The 22,850-nt window shown below is 55.7% G+C and overlaps 1 protein-coding gene across 1 annotated transcript in view; it reads right to left on the bottom strand.

Annotated features, from left to right (window-relative positions):
- LOC125437020 overlaps positions 1-20,723 on the bottom strand; it is a 44,976-nt gene extending 24,253 nt beyond the window's left edge. Inside the window, exon 1 of the mRNA XM_048504390.1 lies at positions 20,657-20,723. Coding sequence (XP_048360347.1) covers positions 20,657-20,704 — 48 coding nt within the window. The 5' untranslated portion in view covers positions 20,705-20,723. The remainder of the gene's footprint in view (positions 1-20,656) is intronic.
- Between the last annotated feature and the right edge of the window lie 2,127 nt (positions 20,724-22,850).

Genomic DNA, 22,850 nt, shown 5'->3' on the forward strand with positions numbered 1-22,850 from the left:
AACATCGGGCGCTTACTCCTTTCGCGACAGAGCCTCGCTACCGATGTCGCTGCTACTGACGTGGAGACAACTGTTTTGTCAGCCATCAGCCTGCAGGACCCATGGTGGCTCCCTTGCTGTGGTGGGTCAGCTCTCCTTTTCTCGATCTTTTCACCTTCAATTTCTAACCCCGGAATTTTCTCTATCCACTAAATTGGACGCTTCGTCCCTCCTTCGCCCCTCGCCTCTTCACTCCACTTCCAAACTCTCTGCTAAGGCTTCAGCCAGCCCTCCTTTGTTCGGCTTGTTCGCCTTCATTTTCCGGGCCACTGTATCTGACCAGCTTGGGCCATCGCATGAATGGCGCTGGTTTCGAAAACTCTCGCGAGAACGATAGCCACGACATCTGCAGAAGAAAGAAAACCCTGGACGGAAGACGCATGCCGAGATTCTTCTTGCATTGTGCCCCCCGGCCCACTTCTGCCAGATACTCGAGGGGGAGGGTAGAAGGCGCTATTCAAGGCTGGTTGTCGAAAACCGCCTTTAAGCTATAACATCCTCACTGAGCTCTCCGCGAAAGCTGCGCGGGATCGTGAGGAGTCACCAGCCCCTATGTGAGAGGCAATGCTAGAGGCGGTCAGCTGCAGGAATCACTTAATGGTTCCTGACGACTGGAAGATCCACCTTCCGCGATGCTCCTGGAGCCCTGCACAATTTGTGATCTGGGGAGAGCTGAAGTTCACCGGCCGCAATGTTTCTTTAGCAGGGCAGCCACCTCAAGGGCTCTTCTTCTTACACAGTCACGCCAGCTTCACGATGGCTTTGATGCCTTCTAGTAACCCTAACAATCAGGATCGTTCCTGCCGGGTGGTGGCCACCCCTTACGGTCGCCTGAATGCGCTCTACAAGGCAAGGCTTTTTGAAAGTCCCTGCAATGCCGGGCAGCCAACCCAAAAGTTTTTTTTCTAGCACCCGCAGAAGCCTCAAGAGCCCTAAGTGCTGAGTTTGTAGGAACAGGGCTCCAGGAGGCCCCTCAAGAGGCAGGTTGACAACGAGGAGGCTTCCAGGGCTAACTCCTTAAGCGCTTTGCTGTAAGCGAGAACGCCTGGGCTGAGTGCCGCAAAGCTGCATCACAGGCCTAGGGAAGGAACCTCCCCGGAGCTGGCCGACATGCTCAAAGCTTGCCAGGGATATCGGGTTCTTTCGCCCCATCAAGCCAGCCTTCTAGTCGCTGCTCTCTCTCCGGCTGCCATGAGGCAGCCCCGAGACGTAGTGTTTCAACTTCATGGGCCAAGCCAGGGACATTTCCCGAGGAATTGTAGGCTGCCCTCGGGGCGGGTGGGCGGGGCCTTACAACCCCTGATGGGAGGGGAGGGTTCTCTCCCTAGAGTGGCTGCAAGACCCCCAGGAAAGCCCAGGGGTCGGCGCTTTCTCCCCAATGCCTCGGGCTGGGAGGCCCGCCTCTGGCATCTCCCCAGCCTCCGGAACCAAGATCCGCGACTCTCAAACCCCTTCCCCGAGCTCCCATGAGATCTCTTCGCTGCTCCAGCTCAGTATAGTGATCCCATCCCCACGGAGACCATTAGGGCTGGTCTTGCTAAAAGCTTCCGCCGCTGAACAGGTTGTTCACTCATCCCAGGGGTCATCGCACTCCCATGCACCAGGGAGCCATCCACATCCAAGTATGGACAAACATCCTGCAGAAACTGCCAAGTTCACACGGAACACTCCCTGCCTCTATGCTCTCACTCTTTCTGAGTCTCCTAATCTAAGTTCAGCTAATCTAAATCTCTGCTTGCTCAAGCCCCTCTACGCCTATACTCTACCTTCTGCTCTGCTAGCCCTCTCTACTTCCAAAGTCACTCATGCCTCCGGGCATAGTGCCCCAGAATGGCATCGTGATAAAATCTCTGCAGAGTCCACAGTCACTGAATTGCAGCAGAAAGGAATGCTGACGGAAGAGGGACTGCCGCTTTGAGTTCCTTCCCTCAGAATGCCCCATAGCCAATCTACAGGACAATGAGGCATGGAAAGGGAAGATGCTCGTGACAATGGCCTTAAGCCAAAAGTCCTTCGTGAAGAAGAAGCCCCTTTGGCCCCCTTTCCAGCTGTAAGGTTCAAACCAGATCTCATAGCCTCTGAGCCTGTGCAAAGCCCTAAGCTCAAAGCTCCCAGTGGCAGCAAAATCACAGCACCTCAGAGAGAGCAAAAAATCTCAAATCAGAGTTGTAATCCCTCCCTCGCTACTTTATATGTGCCTTGTATGCCCATGTATGTTCTGTATGTCTTGCCCCTTCAAGAGACCCCAAAGCTTTCCCTCATAGGGGATTTTTCCATTGCTTCTAAGCTATGCCTTGTGCTTCAATTAAAGTTTTTTCTCCTTCTGATTATGTGTGCCAATGCCTTTGAAAGGCTTCTCGGCCCATCACAGCATCCGCCTTTAAACGGGACACAGCTCTGCATGTTCTCTCAGGATACCGATGGGACCTGCTCTGCCTACTTCCATCTTAGTTTAAACTCTTCAAAACTTTTCTTCAAACCTCTCCTTGAGAACCTTTTCCTTCGGCCCATCTGAGCCTTACACTGCCACATTGGCGCGGGCGCTAAGTTTACATGAAGCCAAAATCATTTTCATGCTCCCACATTCCCTGCTGAGGGCTCCCTGGCTAGTCACAGTGCCAAGGGGGGGCTCTCAGCCACACCTATTACACAGCCTCCGCTGTGAAGGTAGGAAGCGAGCTCAAACCGCCAAAGTCCTCACGGGAGGGGCTGTAGAGCTGACTTCCAAAACCCCTTCCCCTGCCTCCCCTTTCTGCACACCCTCCCTTCTTCTAATGGGCTGACGCACTCCCACCTCTAGATCTAGGATCTGATAAAGGGTTTTTTGCAAACCTCTCTCAATTTTGCTCCTGTGATCAAAACCTCAAGCCCAGGAACTGTTTTCTTTGCATCTCTATATCTTTCCTATAGACGCTTTATATTACGATATGACTATAATTGTGAATTGTTCAAGTTGCTTTGCAAAACCCACACCTTAGACGGTGATTGGGATTGTTTTACAAACAAACATCCGACCTGGATATGACCTCTCCTTCTCCTCTAAGCCTTCGGCAATTCCCTGCCTTGTATCTCTTAACGCTTTGAATGTTGCAAGTGATCGTTGGTCGGAATGGGCCAACTGCGCTCTAACGTAAAGCTTGGCCAAAACAACGAAAAGGGGAGTAGTTCCCCCCCCCTCTATTGACCCAATCAAGGTCTCATCCAGCAGACCATATCCAAAGTACTTCCCTTTCTATTCTCTATCAAAATTGCCCGCCCCACTCAGGGCTCGGGCTTTCCATTGTCATCTATAAGAACTTAATTAACTCAGCCAGCACGCGAAAACCCCTGGGGAAAAGCCGCCGCTATTTTTTTTTCTCTTCTATACAGGAGTCCAGCTCAGCCATGCCAGGCCAGCCCCATCCGAGATGGAGCTGGGCCTCCCTGGAGGATCCCACCCTCACGCTTCTGTTGAGAGAGCCTGACACCCTCCAGCCTGGGCCAAGATGGGAGGGACCTCTGGAACCAGTACACCCATTCTTCCACTGGAGATCGCAACCTCCAGGCTGCCATTCGGCCAGCTATGGCTCAAAGGTTGACGCTGTGTGTCGCTGCTCCTCATCTACAGCCATTCTCTCCTCTTCTAGCCCCTGGTTGAAACTTGGAATTGCAGCCAGGAACATTCCTGATAGATTAACCCCTTGGAACTCTCCGCTGTCTTCAGCCGCTGAATAATTGTTGGAACACGCCTCTCTCACAACCTTGCTCGTGAGAATCACTGAACCTGCAATGCTAAAGACTATCAGTAGCTCTCGCTACGCCTTTTTTGAGAAATCCATGGACTTCTAACGCCATCGCTCTGTAGCTTTGGTAATCAAACAGCAAGAGCCATGCATTGGACAATTATGCAACCACGGGTTGCCTTCCTTCCGCCCATCATCCAGCCTATGTATCGCTTAGCCATGTTTTGTTGTTTAAATTCTATTGCATGCCCTAGTTTTTGAAGTTATGTTATTTGTTATTGCTGCATTTCCACTGTCTGTCTGCCGGGACTCTCTGCTACCCCGGCTCCACCCCAGGAGCCCGGACGCCGCCGCCTCCTGGGCTTCACTGCATCCCTCTGTCGGTAAAACGACGCTGCCCCTCTCTATATGGAGCCTGTCCCTCGCACTCTTGTGGGAGCCCCCCGACTTGTTTCCTGTAACACCAAGACTATTGGCCGGGTTGGCTGTGCTCCCTATGGCTCCATCAATTCTACCTCCATTGCTCTGGACGCCTTGGCCTCCGAAAGCAGCAGGAATCGGCTGTTTAATTCTAGACAATCGTGGCCGCTTATTGATTACTTATTGTTATTACATCACCAAGGTTGTGAGAATGTACATACATGTGTTGTTTTAATCTTTCTGATAATTCCTAAATTGATTCATAAGGAAAGTAATGCGGAGCTGCAAGAAGTTGTATCTAATCTGAAGTATGATGTTTTGCCCCATTGGTGGTCAGCCCTCTGGAGCTGGCTGCCGGGAGGATGGTTGAGTGTTATTGTACAGCTCTGCATTGGTTTAATTGTGTGCCTCATCGGATCTTGTTTCGCTCAATGTGTGTCTAATATTGCCTGTAACGTGTGCAAGAAGCTCCCTCGAATTTCCCTTACTCCCTGTTGCTCAAGTTCTAATGTGTTACACAAGCAGCTTTGGTCAGCTTCTGGACCAGATGGCGGAGGGAGACAAGCCGCCCCTTTAAATCGCCTCTTTAGCATTCTCGGGTCCCTCCTTTTCTAAAATGTGTAAAAAAAAAGGAGGAGATGTAGTGATGCACTGCTGACCCAGCAGCACCGCGGGTAGAACGTTGGGATGCCAATGGGACTCTACGGCCTTGGCGTTGCTGGTCGCATCTACACTCCCACTCTCATCCCCCCTATGAGTCACGGGTCATGAACTGTGTCTGGCTCAGCTCACTGGGCGCAGGGACAATGGTCTTGCCCTCTCAGGTGGTGAGGGATTAGGCTCTCAGACGCTTACGCCTCCTCTCCTCAAGCACGTAGCCAGGTGAGATCATGCATCACATGATGATCTCCAGGTCTCCCCGGTCTCCCCGGCCATCTCCTTTCCACCCACCTCCCCTTTGCTACACTTCCACAATGAAACCTCCTAATAAAAGGTGCGAGAGACTCAGCACAGGGCAGAGTTGCTGTGGGATCATGAAACCCCGCTACTCCAGCTGCTGACGCGCCTCGGCCAGGATGAAACCTCCCTCCGCTCCTCTCACCGGCCTATTCCCTTAGCTGCACGACTCCACTCCCCAAGGCGGGGTTGACTACAGGGTGGTTTTCATTTCCTCCCTTTTCTTTCTTTGTACAAATCTATTCTACAAAGATTTTCCTGTTGGAATACATTGGATCCAGTGTTTTCGATTGGTGACATCCTCTCTGTTTTCATATTCATGCATTCCAGACAAACAAAAACAATCCTACTCAACCAGTTGATGTACCTCTTGCATCCCACTAGTAGTCCTGGGCGGTGCCACATTGCTGTACAGTAATGAGCATTTAATGCAATATTTTGACAATCAATCTGTGTGCATTGGCCCTCTGTGTGTGTGTGGGTGTGATCAGAAAAAAGTACAAATTACCTTCCAGCCATCTCCCTTGGGAGTAGTGAATGATCTTTTCCATATGGCTTAGATTTTGATTGCAGAAAAAAAAAGATCCCTTGGATTTGGAGTGGGAGGTAGTGGATCATGATAACCAATTTGGTGCACTGGTTCGAATGTTGGACTAGGACATTGGAGACCCAGGGTTGGACCCCCCCCCCCGCCCCTGATCGAAATTGCTGCACAGTTAGCAATTCTCTTTCTAACTTGTAAGAACTAAATGGTATAAAGTTTAGAATACTGGACTAGGAATGGAGAGACCTGGGTTCAAATACCCATCACAAGGCTTGTTGGATGATTTTGGACTAGCTGCTTTTCCATATCATTTGTCTTGCCTCAGCATCCACTGCGTTCCACATACTACTGGGAGGCTTTCCAAAATCCACAACCCGTCTCTCCCACTCCCTGGTCCCCCCAGCCCTCAAAAATTCTGCATTATGGTTTAATGTAGAGCTCTTAATGAGAAGAGTATTTGCCAATGATGCTCATAACTAAGCCAGTCATAATCTTAGATAGTAGTTTGTCCATGATTGATTGGTATATACAAAATATCTACTCAGCTTTTCACTTTACACATCTGAACAAAAAGTACCGAATAAAAACAATTCCAATTTATTCATATAATATTCTGCCTTTATTTACACCACATCTTTCTCAAAATGGTTTACATCGTTCTTTTAGCCTCCATTTGATCCTCACAACAATCCTAGGAGGAAGTTTAGGCTGAGAGTGTATGACTGGCCCATGGTGACCTTAGCAAGCATCCATGTCAGAGAGAGCATTTGGACCTGAGTTTCCCAGATCCTTGTCTGACATTTTAGCCACTAAACCATGCTGGCACAATATGAAGGTTTTTAAAAAGTCAATATAGTGCTGCTAATGAACAGTTACAGAAGAAGACGATTTTGCTGGATCTTTTCTCACTGTAGGGAGTTAACCCTCACTGATTATAGTTAAAGGATCTTGTCATGGGTGATGTGGAAGAATGTTGCCTGAGATACAAGACAGCCACTGCCAGTGGACAATACTTCGATGGGCCAGGGGCTTGGTGCAGTATAAGGCATCTTCCTGCATGATATTGTTTGTGAACCAAAGGAGGATTTTTCCCTTCTGAACGACTCAAATTTTTTCTTCACTCCCTCATGCATTTGTTTTCTAAAGGTCATATCATGTGTACTCAGCACAAGAGGAATATATGACTTTGCCTAACAACATAGTCCTAAGCAGAGTTGCCCCCTTGTAAGACCATTTACCTCAATTGATTTAGAAAGGTGTAACTCTGTTTAGAATTGCAGTTTCACTGACATTGACAATTTGATTGCTGGATTCAGGAGTCAAGAAATTGTTCTGTAAGTGATGTACTTGTGCGAGTCAGTTTTAGCAAGCAAATAAAGTACTATCAAAACTGCTGTTCTCAAGTTCTTACAGTACAATGCCAAGCAAAGTTACACCCATAGATTTTAACAAACTTAGTAAGCAATAACTCTGTTTAGGATTGCCCTGCTAGTCTGGTAAATTCCAAATGTGCCCATGCACAGAAGTTCAATTGAAATTCCGAAAAGAATTTCAGAGCGACGCAACATTGCTTACAATGCATTTGAGTGTTTGAGAGGGAAATTCTTATTCTGAGACCATTATTATAAACTTTCAGTGGCAGTTAATACTTCTTCTATTAAGGGTCTGTTCTGCTTGCCATGCAAAGAACCTATGATATACTGCAGTTCTCCTGCAAAATAATTTGAAAGTCATTCAGCATTTTAGATGGAAGCCCCCACCTCCTCACTCCAAGCCAACAAAGGAAATTATTCTCATAAATGAAATAAATTGAAGAGCTGTGCATTTTTGGAATCGCGGTTATAGTGTTCATTTCCACAGGATCATTAAGTTGCCCTCTTCCTGAGACCCTCTTTCAACCAAATGTCAGTCAGCACCACTTAAAGCTAAATGTCACATTAGCATTCTCTGACCTTCTTGTGTGGAGGGGATGGCTCTGCACCCCTACTGTCAAAGAGCAGCTGGCTGTGAGTTCCCAGAGGCCAAAGAAATGAGTTTTTATTACGCTTTAAGTAATTACTTACCTCATGTGGCATGGTATAGCCTGATCTTGTCAGGTTTCAGAAGCTAAGCATGGCCAGTACTTGGAAGGGAGACCACCAAGAAAGTTTCTGAAGAGAAAGGCAATAATAAACCACCTCTGCTTCTCACATGCCTTGAAAGCCCTTTGCTGGACTTAAAATAAGTCAGCTGTGACTTGATGATGCACATGCAATTATTGACCTCATAGTAAACATGAGTGTATTTATTCTGCATATTTGTTTTACTAAAAAAACAGGTAGTTTATTGTTCATATGCATTACGCCATGAGTACAAAGAAAGCCGGGGGGGGGGGTGACTCAGTGGTTACAACATCCTTCTTGGTGTGCAGAAGGTCTCAGGTTCAATCCCAGCATCTCCAGTTTAAAGGATCTTGACATAGATGATATGAAAGACCTCTGCCTTAGAAAGTTGCTGCTAGTCAAATTGGACAACACTGGCTTTGATTGATCAATGGTCCAACTCTGTAAAAGTCGTAGGGTTGCCTTGCCAGGTCCTCTCTGGCAAACAGCATGAACTTTGCAGGAGTGGTTATCCACACAGCTGGCAAGATAGTGTTACGTTCATGTGGATGTAGATCCGCCAGATCACACTAGGGATGCTCTAGCAGTCTCCCCCCAAAATTCTACAGTTTCCATGGAGTTTTGGAGTAAGAGTATCCCCAAAGCAATGCTGGAGCTTCTACATCCACCTGGAAGTGGCATCATTGAGCCAGGTGTGCAGATCATGAACCCCTTCAGCTGGCCTGCTTCCTCCTGCTGACCAGCTGAGGGTTGGCTCACAACTCAGTGAATTGATTGGTGATTGCCCACCAATACCAGGGATCTGAGAAACCTAATAAGGCATCTTCATGTATCTATATGCAGAGGTAGTTTGTAAAAGGGATTATGAAGGTGAGATAGAAAAGTCTCTGCTTCAAACTTGCCTCAGCCATTTTTAAAAAATGAATATATACAAATATATTTTTAGTCTTTTGATATACTGAACTGATGTGCGTGCGTGCGTGCGTGCGTGCGTGCGTGCGTGCGTGCGTGCGTGTGGGGGGGGGGGGGGTGGGGGGGGGGGGGGGGGGGGGGGGGGGGGTTGGGGGGGCGGGGGTTGGTGGGGGGGCCTGGGGTGGGGGGGGGGGGGGGTGGGGGGAGGGGGGAGTGGGGGCGGGGGGGGGTGGGGGGGGGGGGGTGTGGGGGGGGGGGGGTGGGGGGGGGGGGGGGTGGGGGGGGGGGGGGGTGGGGGGGGGGGGGGGTGGGGGGGGGGGGGGGTGGGGGGGGGGGGGGGTGGGGGGGGGGGGGGGTGGGGGGGGGGGGGGGTGGGGGGGGGGGGGGGTGGGGGGGGGGGGGGGTGGGGGGGGGGGGGGGTGGGGGGGGGGGGGGGTGGGGGGGGGGGGGGGTGGGGGGGGGGGGGGGTGGGGGGGGGGGGGGGTGGGGGGGGGGGGGGGTGGGGGGGGGGGGGGGTGGGGGGGGGGGGGGGTGGGGGGGGGGGGGGGTGGGGGGGGGGGGGGGTGGGGGGGGGGGGGGGTGGGGGGGGGGGGGGGTGGGGGGGGGGGGGGGTGGGGGGGGGGGGGGGTGGGGGGGGGGGGGGGTGGGGGGGGGGGGGGGTGGGGGGGGGGGGGGGTGGGGGGGGGGGGGGGTGGGGGGGGGGGGGGGTGGGGGGGGGGGGGGGTGGGGGGGGGGGGGGGTGGGGGGGGGGGGGGGTGGGGGGGGGGGGGGGTGGGGGGGGGGGGGGGTGGGGGGGGGGGGGGGTGGGGGGGGGGGGGGGTGGGGGGGGGGGGGGGTGGGGGGGGGGGGGGGTGGGGGGGGGGGGGGGTGGGGGGGGGGGGGGGTGGGGGGGGGGGGGGGTGGGGGGGGGGGGGGGTGGGGGGGGGGGGGGGTGGGGGGGGGGGGGGGTGGGGGGGGGGGGGGGTGGGGGGGGGGGGGGGTGGGGGGGGGGGGGGGTGGGGGGGGGGGGGGGTGGGGGGGGGGGGGGGTGGGGGGGGGGGGGGGTGGGGGGGGGGGGGGGTGGGGGGGGGGGGGGGTGGGGGGGGGGGGGGGTGGGGGGGGGGGGGGGTGGGGGGGGGGGGGGGTGGGGGGGGGGGGGGGTGGGGGGGGGGGGGGGTGGGGGGGGGGGGGGGTGGGGGGGGGGGGGGGTGGGGGGGGGGGGGGGTGGGGGGGGGGGGGGGTGGGGGGGGGGGGGGGTGGGGGGGGGGGGGGGTGGGGGGGGGGGGGGGTGGGGGGGGGGGGGGGTGGGGGGGGGGGGGGGTGGGGGGGGGGGGGGGTGGGGGGGGGGGGGGGTGGGGGGGGGGGGGGGTGGGGGGGGGGGGGGGTGGGGGGGGGGGGGGGTGGGGGGGGGGGGGGGTGGGGGGGGGGGGGGGTGGGGGGGGGGGGGGGTGGGGGGGGGGGGGGGTGGGGGGGGGGGGGGGTGGGGGGGGGGGGGGGTGGGGGGGGGGGGGGGTGGGGGGGGGGGGGGGTGGGGGGGGGGGGGGGTGGGGGGGGGGGGGGGTGGGGGGGGGGGGGGGTGGGGGGGGGGGGGGGTGGGGGGGGGGGGGGGTGGGGGGGGGGGGGGGTGGGGGGGGGGGGGGGTGGGGGGGGGGGGGGGTGGGGGGGGGGGGGGGTGGGGGGGGGGGGGGGTGGGGGGGGGGGGGGGTGGGGGGGGGGGGGGGTGGGGGGGGGGGGGGGTGGGGGGGGGGGGGGGTGGGGGGGGGGGGGGGTGGGGGGGGGGGGGGGTGGGGGGGGGGGGGGGTGGGGGGGGGGGGGGGTGGGGGGGGGGGGGGGTGGGGGGGGGGGGGGGTGGGGGGGGGGGGGGGTGGGGGGGGGGGGGGGTGGGGGGGGGGGGGGGTGGGGGGGGGGGGGGGTGGGGGGGGGGGGGGGTGGGGGGGGGGGGGGGTGGGGGGGGGGGGGGGTGGGGGGGGGGGGGGGTGGGGGGGGGGGGGGGTGGGGGGGGGGGGGGGTGGGGGGGGGGGGGGGTGGGGGGGGGGGGGGGTGGGGGGGGGGGGGGGTGGGGGGGGGGGGGGGTGGGGGGGGGGGGGGGTGGGGGGGGGGGGGGGTGGGGGGGGGGGGGGGTGGGGGGGGGGGGGGGTGGGGGGGGGGGGGGGTGGGGGGGGGGGGGGGTGGGGGGGGGGGGGGGTGGGGGGGGGGGGGGGTGGGGGGGGGGGGGGGTGGGGGGGGGGGGGGGTGGGGGGGGGGGGGGGTGGGGGGGGGGGGGGGTGGGGGGGGGGGGGGGTGGGGGGGGGGGGGGGTGGGGGGGGGGGGGGGTGGGGGGGGGGGGGGGTGGGGGGGGGGGGGGGTGGGGGGGGGGGGGGGTGGGGGGGGGGGGGGGTGGGGGGGGGGGGGGGTGGGGGGGGGGGGGGGTGGGGGGGGGGGGGGGTGGGGGGGGGGGGGGGTGGGGGGGGGGGGGGGTGGGGGGGGGGGGGGGTGGGGGGGGGGGGGGGTGGGGGGGGGGGGGGGTGGGGGGGGGGGGGGGTGGGGGGGGGGGGGGGTGGGGGGGGGGGGGGGTGGGGGGGGGGGGGGGTGGGGGGGGGGGGGGGTGGGGGGGGGGGGGGGTGGGGGGGGGGGGGGGTGGGGGGGGGGGGGGGTGGGGGGGGGGGGGGGTGGGGGGGGGGGGGGGTGGGGGGGGGGGGGGGTGGGGGGGGGGGGGGGTGGGGGGGGGGGGGGGTGGGGGGGGGGGGGGGTGGGGGGGGGGGGGGGTGGGGGGGGGGGGGGGTGGGGGGGGGGGGGGGTGGGGGGGGGGGGGGGTGGGGGGGGGGGGGGGTGGGGGGGGGGGGGGGTGGGGGGGGGGGGGGGTGGGGGGGGGGGGGGGTGGGGGGGGGGGGGGGTGGGGGGGGGGGGGGGTGGGGGGGGGGGGGGGTGGGGGGGGGGGGGGGTGGGGGGGGGGGGGGGTGGGGGGGGGGGGGGGTGGGGGGGGGGGGGGGTGGGGGGGGGGGGGGGTGGGGGGGGGGGGGGGTGGGGGGGGGGGGGGGTGGGGGGGGGGGGGGGTGGGGGGGGGGGGGGGTGGGGGGGGGGGGGGGTGGGGGGGGGGGGGGGTGGGGGGGGGGGGGGGTGGGGGGGGGGGGGGGTGGGGGGGGGGGGGGGTGGGGGGGGGGGGGGGTGGGGGGGGGGGGGGGTGGGGGGGGGGGGGGGTGGGGGGGGGGGGGGGTGGGGGGGGGGGGGGGTGGGGGGGGGGGGGGGTGGGGGGGGGGGGGGGTGGGGGGGGGGGGGGGTGGGGGGGGGGGGGGGTGGGGGGGGGGGGGGGTGGGGGGGGGGGGGGGTGGGGGGGGGGGGGGGTGGGGGGGGGGGGGGGTGGGGGGGGGGGGGGGTGGGGGGGGGGGGGGGTGGGGGGGGGGGGGGGTGGGGGGGGGGGGGGGTGGGGGGGGGGGGGGGTGGGGGGGGGGGGGGGTGGGGGGGGGGGGGGGTGGGGGGGGGGGGGGGTGGGGGGGGGGGGGGGTGGGGGGGGGGGGGGGTGGGGGGGGGGGGGGGTGGGGGGGGGGGGGGGTGGGGGGGGGGGGGGGTGGGGGGGGGGGGGGGTGGGGGGGGGGGGGGGTGGGGGGGGGGGGGGGTGGGGGGGGGGGGGGGTGGGGGGGGGGGGGGGTGGGGGGGGGGGGGGGTGGGGGGGGGGGGGGGTGGGGGGGGGGGGGGGTGGGGGGGGGGGGGGGTGGGGGGGGGGGGGGGTGGGGGGGGGGGGGGGTGGGGGGGGGGGGGGGTGGGGGGGGGGGGGGGTGGGGGGGGGGGGGGGTGGGGGGGGGGGGGGGTGGGGGGGGGGGGGGGTGGGGGGGGGGGGGGGTGGGGGGGGGGGGGGGTGGGGGGGGGGGGGGGTGGGGGGGGGGGGGGGTGGGGGGGGGGGGGGGTGGGGGGGGGGGGGGGTGGGGGGGGGGGGGGGTGGGGGGGGGGGGGGGTGGGGGGGGGGGGGGGTGGGGGGGGGGGGGGGTGGGGGGGGGGGGGGGTGGGGGGGGGGGGGGGTGGGGGGGGGGGGGGGTGGGGGGGGGGGGGGGTGGGGGGGGGGGGGGGTGGGGGGGGGGGGGGGTGGGGGGGGGGGGGGGTGGGGGGGGGGGGGGGTGGGGGGGGGGGGGGGTGGGGGGGGGGGGGGGTGGGGGGGGGGGGGGGTGGGGGGGGGGGGGGGTGGGGGGGGGGGGGGGTGGGGGGGGGGGGGGGTGGGGGGGGGGGGGGGTGGGGGGGGGGGGGGGTGGGGGGGGGGGGGGGTGGGGGGGGGGGGGGGTGGGGGGGGGGGGGGGTGGGGGGGGGGGGGGGTGGGGGGGGGGGGGGGTGGGGGGGGGGGGGGGTGGGGGGGGGGGGGGGTGGGGGGGGGGGGGGGTGGGGGGGGGGGGGGGTGGGGGGGGGGGGGGGTGGGGGGGGGGGGGGGTGGGGGGGGGGGGGGGTGGGGGGGGGGGGGGGTGGGGGGGGGGGGGGGTGGGGGGGGGGGGGGGTGGGGGGGGGGGGGGGTGGGGGGGGGGGGGGGTGGGGGGGGGGGGGGGTGGGGGGGGGGGGGGGTGGGGGGGGGGGGGGGTGGGGGGGGGGGGGGGTGGGGGGGGGGGGGGGTGGGGGGGGGGGGGGGTGGGGGGGGGGGGGGGTGGGGGGGGGGGGGGGTGGGGGGGGGGGGGGGTGGGGGGGGGGGGGGGTGGGGGGGGGGGGGGGTGGGGGGGGGGGGGGGTGGGGGGGGGGGGGGGTGGGGGGGGGGGGGGGTGGGGGGGGGGGGGGGTGGGGGGGGGGGGGGGTGGGGGGGGGGGGGGGTGGGGGGGGGGGGGGGTGGGGGGGGGGGGGGGTGGGGGGGGGGGGGGGTGGGGGGGGGGGGGGGTGGGGGGGGGGGGGGGTGGGGGGGGGGGGGGGTGGGGGGGGGGGGGGGTGGGGGGGGGGGGGGGTGGGGGGGGGGGGGGGTGGGGGGGGGGGGGGGTGGGGGGGGGGGGGGGTGGGGGGGGGGGGGGGTGGGGGGGGGGGGGGGTGGGGGGGGGGGGGGGTGGGGGGGGGGGGGGGGGGGGGGGGGGGGGGGGGGGGGGGGGGGGGGGGGGGGGGGGGGGGGGGTGGGGGGGGGGAGGGGTGTGGGGGGGGGGGGGGGGGGGTGGGTGGGGGTTGGGGGGGGGGGGGGTGCGGGGGGGGGCTCTCTCTCTCTCTCTCTCTCTCTCTCTCTCTCTCTCTCTCTCTCTCTGTGTGTGTGTGTGTGTGTGTGTGTGTGTGTGTGTGTGTGTGTGTGTGTGTGTGTGTGTGTGTGTGTGTGTGTGTGTGTGTGTGTGTGTGTGAGAGAGAGAGAGAGAGAGAGAGAGAGAGAGAGAGAGAGAGAACGACTGGGCCAAAGTCACCCAGTATGCTTCAGTGGCAGGAGGAGAGGGTGATTCAAACCTAGGTCTCCAGGATCCTAGTTTAACACCCTAACCCCTGCCAACCCCAATGCCCGACCATCCTGATCTTTGCCATTTAGAGTCAATGATAAAACAAGTATTTTTTTGGGGGGGGGAATATAAACCTTTAAGCTCCTCGCCATTGGAACACAACTCATGCAGCAAGATGACACATTCCAAAAATGAGATCATGAATTGCCTCATCAGAAAGGAGGGAAGCTAACGGGCGAGGTGAGCCAGAGGGCGGACAGATGTGAGCCAGTGCAAGGAAAAAAAGAATGAGGCGAGGAAGCCTGTGATAAGCATTGATCACTGTAGTGTTGGCAAATGCGCTCTTCAGAGCTATCAGAGTTCAGATCAGCACTCATTATATATTCATTTCATAGACAGGTATGCTTACCTACATGAACGATGCACAAACATCTTGCTAAATGTAAAGAAAGCATGGGGAGAAGAATCAGTTGTTTGTCTAATACCCTTTTCAAATACTTGGAAGTGGGGAAAGATTGTTGAGGGAGAAATAGGCTAAATTTTATGCAAAATCTTTTTTTTCACTAACAACCCAATCCTAAACAGGAGACCATTTGCATGTTTGGTGTCCATCGCTTTCAGCCTACATTCCCTTCGGGTTGCCTTCATGGTTATGGACATGTCCACCCTCTTCAAAACCCACCACGCTCTCAGGGTTGACTCTCCCTGCAGTTTTTTAGACCAGTTAAAATACAAAGAGAAAGTAAGGGAAATCAACACGTATTTGGATTTCCTTGGGTTTCCTCGCTCCTCCTGCCTTTCCCCACCCACACAAAAGCAATTTCTTCCAATCAGGCAGAACAAGGAAGTGGGAGATGCTTAGCTGGGTGTGGATACTTCGCAGAGAGTTTTTACTGTTCAAAAAAACAAACAAAGGAACCTCAGGAAAACCCAAAGTGAAGCAGACAGCCACCGGGAAACACTGCATGCATAATCAGCCAGTTACACCCTTCTAAACCAACTTGGGTCTGCACTATTAATGAGAAACCGGTGTCTTGGAATCTATACAAAAGTATGGATTGTATGTTTAGAAAATTCTGCATTTCCAAGTATCTCTGCATATTCTGATTTTCCAAATGATCAAATCATTCCAGAGCCATGCTGTTGTGTTTGCGTTCTGCCATTCTTTCATTGCTGGTTGTGTTGCTGTTGGTATGCATATGAAGTTTGCCACAAGTATTTTATCACTTTTTCTGTACATGTGTGCATTGATACTCTAAAGAATCCTGATACAGCCACATCAAGATTCTTCATTGTGCCACTTCAGTCAAAGCAGATACTTATTTACTTGAAACCGGTATATCCTACCCTCTGAATCACAGAGTTTCAGAGATGGCTTCCAGCAACAATTTAAACAATACACAATATTAAACATAGGCATAAAAACATTTTGTGTTTATGTAAAAGATTCATATCCCATACTCTCCAACCACAAAAGGCCACAAAGTCCCAAACTGATAACAAAATTTAAAAAGTAGACTCCCTTATTACACAAACCTGTTACTTATTTAGCATTAAAATGCAATTTCTTTGCAACATAGCTGCAGAGAATGACTTTAATTTCATCATATCCTTGTATTCATTAAAAAGCATGTTATATTTTCTGGCATCATCCTAAGCCAGTGGTTCTCAACCTGGGGGTCCAACAACCCTTTCACAGGGGTCGCCTAAGACTCTCTGCATCAGTGTTCTCCATCTGTAAAATGGATAAATGTTAGGGTTGGGAGTCACCACAACATGAGGAACTGTATTAAAGGGTCGCGGCATTAGGAAGGTTGAGAACCACTGTCCTAAGCAGAGTTACTCCCTTTTAAGCTCACTTACTTCAATGGAATTAGCTTGGGCCAACTCTGTTTAGGATGACCATGTGGTACCAAAATCTTATCAGGCTTAGCACTAGGTGAAGAGCTGTGGAGAGGGAATCCCAGCATGCAGGTGACATAAAATAAGACCCTTTTGTGGTCATCAACTTTGCTTCAGGAGTTGGGAGTGTAGAGTTTGGCCCCAGTTGATGGCTAGGCTATGTAGATGAAAGTGGTCTTTTAAGTGTTCTGATGACAGACCATTTAAGGCTTTAAAAAATGAACCAGCACTTTTTATGCCTAGAAATAAATTGCAACCTGTGTATGTTCAAAGGTATCTCTCGCAGGGGGGAGAGAAAGAGGTCCAGCTTTGTATTGTTTATTTCTATTGTACTATTGGCTCTTTATGCACCTACCCCAGAGGTGGGATCCAGCAGGTTCCCACAGGTTCCCGAGAGTAGGTTACTAATTATTTGTGTGTGCCGAGAGGGGGTTACTAATTGGTGATTTTGCCACGTGATTTTTGCCTTAGATATGCCCCTCCTCTCAGCAGTAGCGTGCAGAACTTGAAGCAGTCTAGCAGGAGGTGCACTGGCGTGCGTGGCAGCCTGCGCCTGCGTGCATTCGTTTCCCGCCCAAGGGCCAGCGCAGCAGCTGCGTCCTTGCCACAGCCCCGCCCAGGAATGCCCCGCCCCCGGAATGCCCAGCCACGCCCCCGTCGTGCCCTGCCCAGCCCTATTGGCGCTACACCACAGTTTGAATCCCACCACCATGGGAACCTGTTACTAAAATTTCTGGATCCCACCACTGACCTACCCCTTACTGTGCAGTTGCTTTGCAATCTTTTACTTTGCAGTAGATTTGACAGTTGTTCAGTTTGGATCCTGATTGTACGAGGGTCGCCAACCCTGAGAGAAAGGCAGGATTTACCCAAAAAGCATTCTGCATGTGCCACATAAGCATAAATGACATCATTGTGTTATCGGATGTTCTAGGATCCTGAAAAACCATAGAATGGCAGAAATTACTGTGAAGGGGAAAACATTCAAAATGTGCATGGACTTCTGCATAGCAGATTGGGATTTTGTCACTTCAGAAATGAACATTCAGATTTTCTAAGGCCCCAGGATAAATTATAGCATTCCATTAAGACCACATGCTGGGTTGCTTCTTTTTCTGATCAGTTGTAATTTACCAAGTAGATCAAAGGAAAACGGCAACAAATAGGAATCTCAGATAAGAGAAATAGGCGAAGAAGGTTAAATATGACAGAACAGGAATGTAATGACCATTCCACCTTCCACCTAATTAAGATGCAGAGTATTTAAATAGTTTCTGGCTTGAAATTAAAGTGTTCATGAAAATACATCCAGGCTAAGAGAACATTGAAGATGTTTCCCTAGTTACAAAAATTCAGTAATTAACTAATATTTTTATATTCGTTTAAACTTGCCAGTGTCTCTAGATCATATTCTCTTCACAGTAGTCTGTGCTCCTAACTATTGTCTGCAGTTTGCAACATAGGCAGGAATAATTACATGTACTTGCACCATTCTCATTAAGCTCAAACATCTGGCAAATCTGCAAACTTGATATGTTCTGTATTTTTTTTTTCTGCTGAAGTGTTGCCTAGTCGGAGCTTTTAATATAACTCTTAACATTTTGTGTATCTAGGTTTGGATGTGATATATGGGTAACCAATTGAAAATTATAACGTACACGTACCCCATTTATATTTTTCCTGTAGGAAAAGTTTGTTCTTTCTTCTCCGCCAACTTAAGCATTTTTAATTTGCACTTTCCCTCATTTTTAAAGATGGAAGATTTCCTGGCCTTGACAACCCCTGTGGAAATGCGGGCCTGTAGTGTTATAACAAAGCGGCTTATTATATCCTGAGTGAGTAGCACTCTATTATTCTTGCACTGTTGACACCCCACAACAAGTTCTTATTGATAAAGCTTCCATGCCGACTGAGATTTTAATTAGCATTTTAGCCACATTGGGGGTGGGTCACCTTAAGGCCCTAAAGGTTTTCATTGACAAACTTTCCACCTTGCTATTAATTACAGATGCAAAGATTTAATGGTGAGGTGGACATTTCACCCATAAGAAATTGTACAGCATTTTTAGTAGGGGTGATTTTCAATTGGTCATCCCTGCTGTATCAACCCCCAGGTCCTTGGTTTGGTTTTACTTCCACACTGTGGAAATTAAAATGTGTGTGTGGAGGGGGGGGGGGGTTGCACCATTTAATGTTCCTTTGCACTGACTGTTTTCCATATTTACTATCCCTTCCCCCCAATTATTTGTACATCACTGAATCAGCCAAGTACAATATGAACAATACTTAGTTGGTCTACTATTCAATGAGGCGTATTGCCAGGAAAGTCTTCCGTTCCTAGAATTGCATTGTATGTGAATATTACATGTATCAACAATGTCCACTTTGTGCATAAATGTCTTTAAATTACATACACTAACCATAAAATGTGCATTTTTTGCCATCAAGTCACGTCTGATTTATGGTAATCCCTGGTAGGGCTTTCATGGCAAGAGATGTTCAGAGGTGGTTTGCCAGGGCCTGCATCTGTGGCACAGCCCTGGGATTCCATGGAGGTCTCTCATCCAAATTCTTGCTAGGGTCGACCCTGCTTAGTTTCTGAGATCTGACAAGATCAGATCAGCCTGGGCTATCCAAATCAGGACACAGTATGTATATGCAATACAAATACATCTAGAAAATCTGCAGCAAAAATCAGAGCACCAAAAGCACTGACAGAAATGCAAGCAAACATAAAAAAAAGAACCAACAAATATGTATCCATTCCAGATTTTAAAGACATACAGAACGGGATGGAACCCCATGTCAAAAGTAAACAAGGTGATTCCAGTAGGTACAGGAACTCAAAATGCATTTTCTCAGTCATCCAATGCCAGATTAAACTGAAAGTAACATTTTTTTATGAGACCCACTTTTTTGAGGGCTCCGCACTAAATGTTTGCAAACTGTCTGGCGAAATACCAGTAGGTTTCTCACCAAATTCTCACAACCTGGCAATGCTGTTGTTTACATGTCGAGGGAGCTGCATGCTGCATGGTAACATGTAGTGGGCTCTGTGTGTGTGCAGGCATGTATTCGCTCCTTGCTGCTTTGTGCTATCTCCTATGCTTCCAAGCTGCTCAGCATGCACTATTATGCCACGGGAAGGTGTGACTGTACCACTGTGGTGAGCCTGCCACAAGAGCCCCTTTATAATATATGCTACAGGCACCACATTAGCTTCATCCATCCCAGCAGTCATCATAGCTATTTCTTGTAGCAACTAGAATAATCTGGGGCATATTTGTTATTTTAAGACAATTAAGAGTGATGATGTGGTGGTTAAGAGCAGCAGACTTAAAGCTGGAGAACCAGGTCACCATAAGTAAGCACTAGATGGAACTCCACCACAAGACTGAAAGACCAGGTTCAGTGTCAAGTTGTACTGGAACCTGGAGCTTCCAAGTTTATTTTGGTATTACAATCAAACAGGATTTCCAAATGCAGCATGAGAAATTCTTTCTTTCAATCTTCATTTAGGTAAATTGTCTGGCAGGTTAATGTCGATCACTGGCCAGAAGTTCACCACCTTTCATCCTGCGTCTTTTACAGCTCTGTTGACACAAGAAGGTAAAAATACAACCAAATACATGTACTTCTCCCATACCTAAGGACCAAGAGTTTCCAGTGATGTAGCCCGGTTTTGTGTTTTAGTAAACAAATACAGGAGAGCAGGTGGACAGGAGACCCTTAATTCCTATAAAGGAATGTTAGAATAAGTTTTACTTTATATTTTAACTTTCTTATATTTTAACTTTTCTTTGTTTGTAAATAATCTGGAATTCAGCCTTTTATGAATTGTTGTTTTACTGGTTGTTAACCGTAAATAAACTACTACTCACTATTCACTCACTCCCAAACCTATATTGCTTTGGTTAGGGTTAACATATCTTACAGGATTCTCAAGAATAAAATGGAAGAGGTAAAATCTATGTAGACTGCCAGTAGGAAGGGTAAGATAAAAATGTAATCAACCAATCACCATGCATTGTGGATAAGTCTGCCAAATGTTCAGTTATTTCCAGCTGTCCATCCGCTACCAGAATGATGTGCTGCAATTATTAAGTGATGTTAGTTAGCCTTGCACCCTGAAAGCATCAAAGACCAATTTCTGTCTCTATTAAAGTGACAGGCCTTTTTTTCCTTAGCCTTATTTATGGACCACGTGTTTCAGTGATATCTCAGTCATGGATGAGAGACTCAGAAGAGACCAATGAGGGAAGTACATGATGCACCAGCTTTCTGGAACTATTCTAAAACACCTTTTTAATGAAAAAGGGGCTGTGAAAGTTATGAAAATACTGAAAGAAGCACTTTTATTTTTAAACTGGTGGGTTTTTTTAAAGTCTGGCAGTCACTGAAGCATGGCTCCATATTCTACTGGGTTAGGTTCTTCCAGTGAAAGAGGACAATAGTTCCCTTGTTCCAAATCCCACAACTCTTCTGCCATACAGGAAGGGTATTTGAAGGTCATACAGAACACACCACTGCCGGGCGATATTTGCATCAGGGGAGACATAAACCTGATGGATGGCAAAGTCTTTAGGTTGGGACAGGCTAGAAACCCTGGACCTCTACAATAATAAAAACCTTTTGGCTCATACTAGCACAGGTTTTTATGGGCTTCCCCTATTTTTAAAAGCACACTCTTATTTTGCTCTCGATTTGAAGAAATAACACCCTTACTGGAATCGCAGTTGGAAGTTTGCTCCACAAAAGCAGCAGAATCATCATCTGGGCTGAACTGTGAACAAGGATGCTGCAAAAAAGAGGCAGAATTGGATTCGGATCACTGAGCTTTCTGAAAATTTAAACATTCTTTAGAATGATAATCAAATTATATTAGAAAATCAGACTGATAGTTACTTCCATTGGTCTCAATGGGAAGACATACCTACTTGCTAATACTTTCATGCCTGGGAATTTCGACCTCCATGCCAAGGTTTATGTTATATAAGACTCAGGAATTTATGGCTTCTAGGTAGCCATGACCAGGAGATCTCCAGACTACAGATATCAATTCCTGTGTGGGAAAATGACTGCTTTGGAACATATACCCTGGTCTCGTCCCTCCCCACCTCAAACCCTGCCCTCCCTAGGCTTCACCCTGAATCTCCAGGAATTTCCCAACCCAAAGTTGGCAACCGTTCTTGTAGGATAGCTGTATGGGAGTGGAATGGCATAGTATTAACTAATCTTATTAGTTTTCAGATTCTTAGCAGGGTTGATGCTTAGATGAGGGACCACCATGGAAGACTCCACAGGGGAAGGTGACAGCAAAGTGACTCTCTGCTTTTTACTTGCTTTGAAAGCTGTTTGCTTGGGTCACCATGTTGGTTGCAACCTGATAGTACATATATACATGGGACAGTCATAGGTCCAGGGATGCCAGCCTCCAGGTGGGGCCCAGGTATTCCTCGGAATTACAGCTCATCTACAGATTACAGAGATAAGTTTCCTAGAGAGAATGGGGGTTTTGGAGGGTGGAGTCTATGACATTGTACCTCACTGAGCTCCCTGTCTTTCCCAGGCTTCATTTCCAAAACTCTAGGAGTTTCCAGTTTGGAACTGGCAACCATACTCCTCCCCCTGCCATCCCCTGCTGGTGGCCATGGAGGATCTGGCAATACTACATAGGTCTATATCTGCTGTTTTCTTGCCCAACTACACTCAGACTGGTGTTTTTCTTCCAGACTCAGCAGAGCTGGGTAACCCCGCAGCAGTGCGTGCGTGCATGCGTGTGTGTGGGGGGGGGATCATCAACTAAATCACAATGTCCCCTTCTTTAGCAGCATGTCATCCAGGGAATTGCTTTGCTCTTTCATTTGGGGGATTATTTTCGGAACTGTAAAATCGATAAAAGTGCAGTTTAAAGACTAAGCCCGCAATCTTGACTACCGAGTGTAATGAGATCTGTGCCTATAAGAATAAGTGCCTTTAAGAATAAGTTGATGGGCAACGTTAAGAGAGCCAGGTCGGAAGAGTTCTCTGTTTCCATGTAAGGACCTGGCCCCCTGCAAGCCCTCTGCTCAGGGAAGAGTCCTGAGGTAAGAGTTCAATGCATAATGGGCCACATAGTTAACATGATTATATCGTAGTCGTGTGTAACCATTCACTTCAAGTCATGACTGAGGGCAAATGAAACACTCTTGTAATGCCTGATTCTGAAGAGGGAACGAGTGAACACACCCCGGCTATACACACAACAGAGCCTGTGCTCCTTGTTTTACCATTAACCGGCCATTTCATTGCCTTTGAGTGCTGGGCAGCAAGATTTTTGCTCTAATGTAGCTCTCACTGGGTACTCAAGCCCATCTTGTTAGGGCTTGTTAGGATGTCCTTTCAGACACACATCCAAATGGTTACATTCTAATCAACTTTGTGAAACTCATTTGAGGGAAGCCACCTGTACTGCCTAAAAAGAACATGTACCCAAAGGAACTGCATGAAGAGTGAAAATATTTGCCTGGTGCAACTCTACTATGAACAATACAGAATTGGAAGCAACCACTGAAGGCAATTTTCCTCAATGTGAACGTGCCTGTTGAAGCAGTTGGAAATGAACATGAGGGACTGAATGTTCCATGAGATGGATGCCTTGTTTAATCTGATTTGGCCATTCTAGCAAATTGAAGCAGGAAGGTCAAGAGAGAGCCTAATTAGTTGGTGATGAAGCGATCAGCTTCAAGAATGTAAGGCCGACCCTGGTTGCAAAAAAGCAGATCTTAGCGCCTGAACTTTCTGATTGCCACGTGGAGATTTCCTTTGAAGTTTATTCTAGCATGAAAGGCACAATCAATGTTTAATTTCTGGACAATTATTATTACATGTTTTGCTTGGGTGGTATTTGAGGCATAAGGCCAATAACTTTCAGAGAATT

The sequence above is a fragment of the Sphaerodactylus townsendi genome, linkage group LG07 (genome assembly GCF_021028975.2).
Source record: "Sphaerodactylus townsendi isolate TG3544 linkage group LG07, MPM_Stown_v2.3, whole genome shotgun sequence".
Lineage (NCBI taxonomy): Eukaryota > Metazoa > Chordata > Lepidosauria > Squamata > Sphaerodactylidae > Sphaerodactylus > Sphaerodactylus townsendi.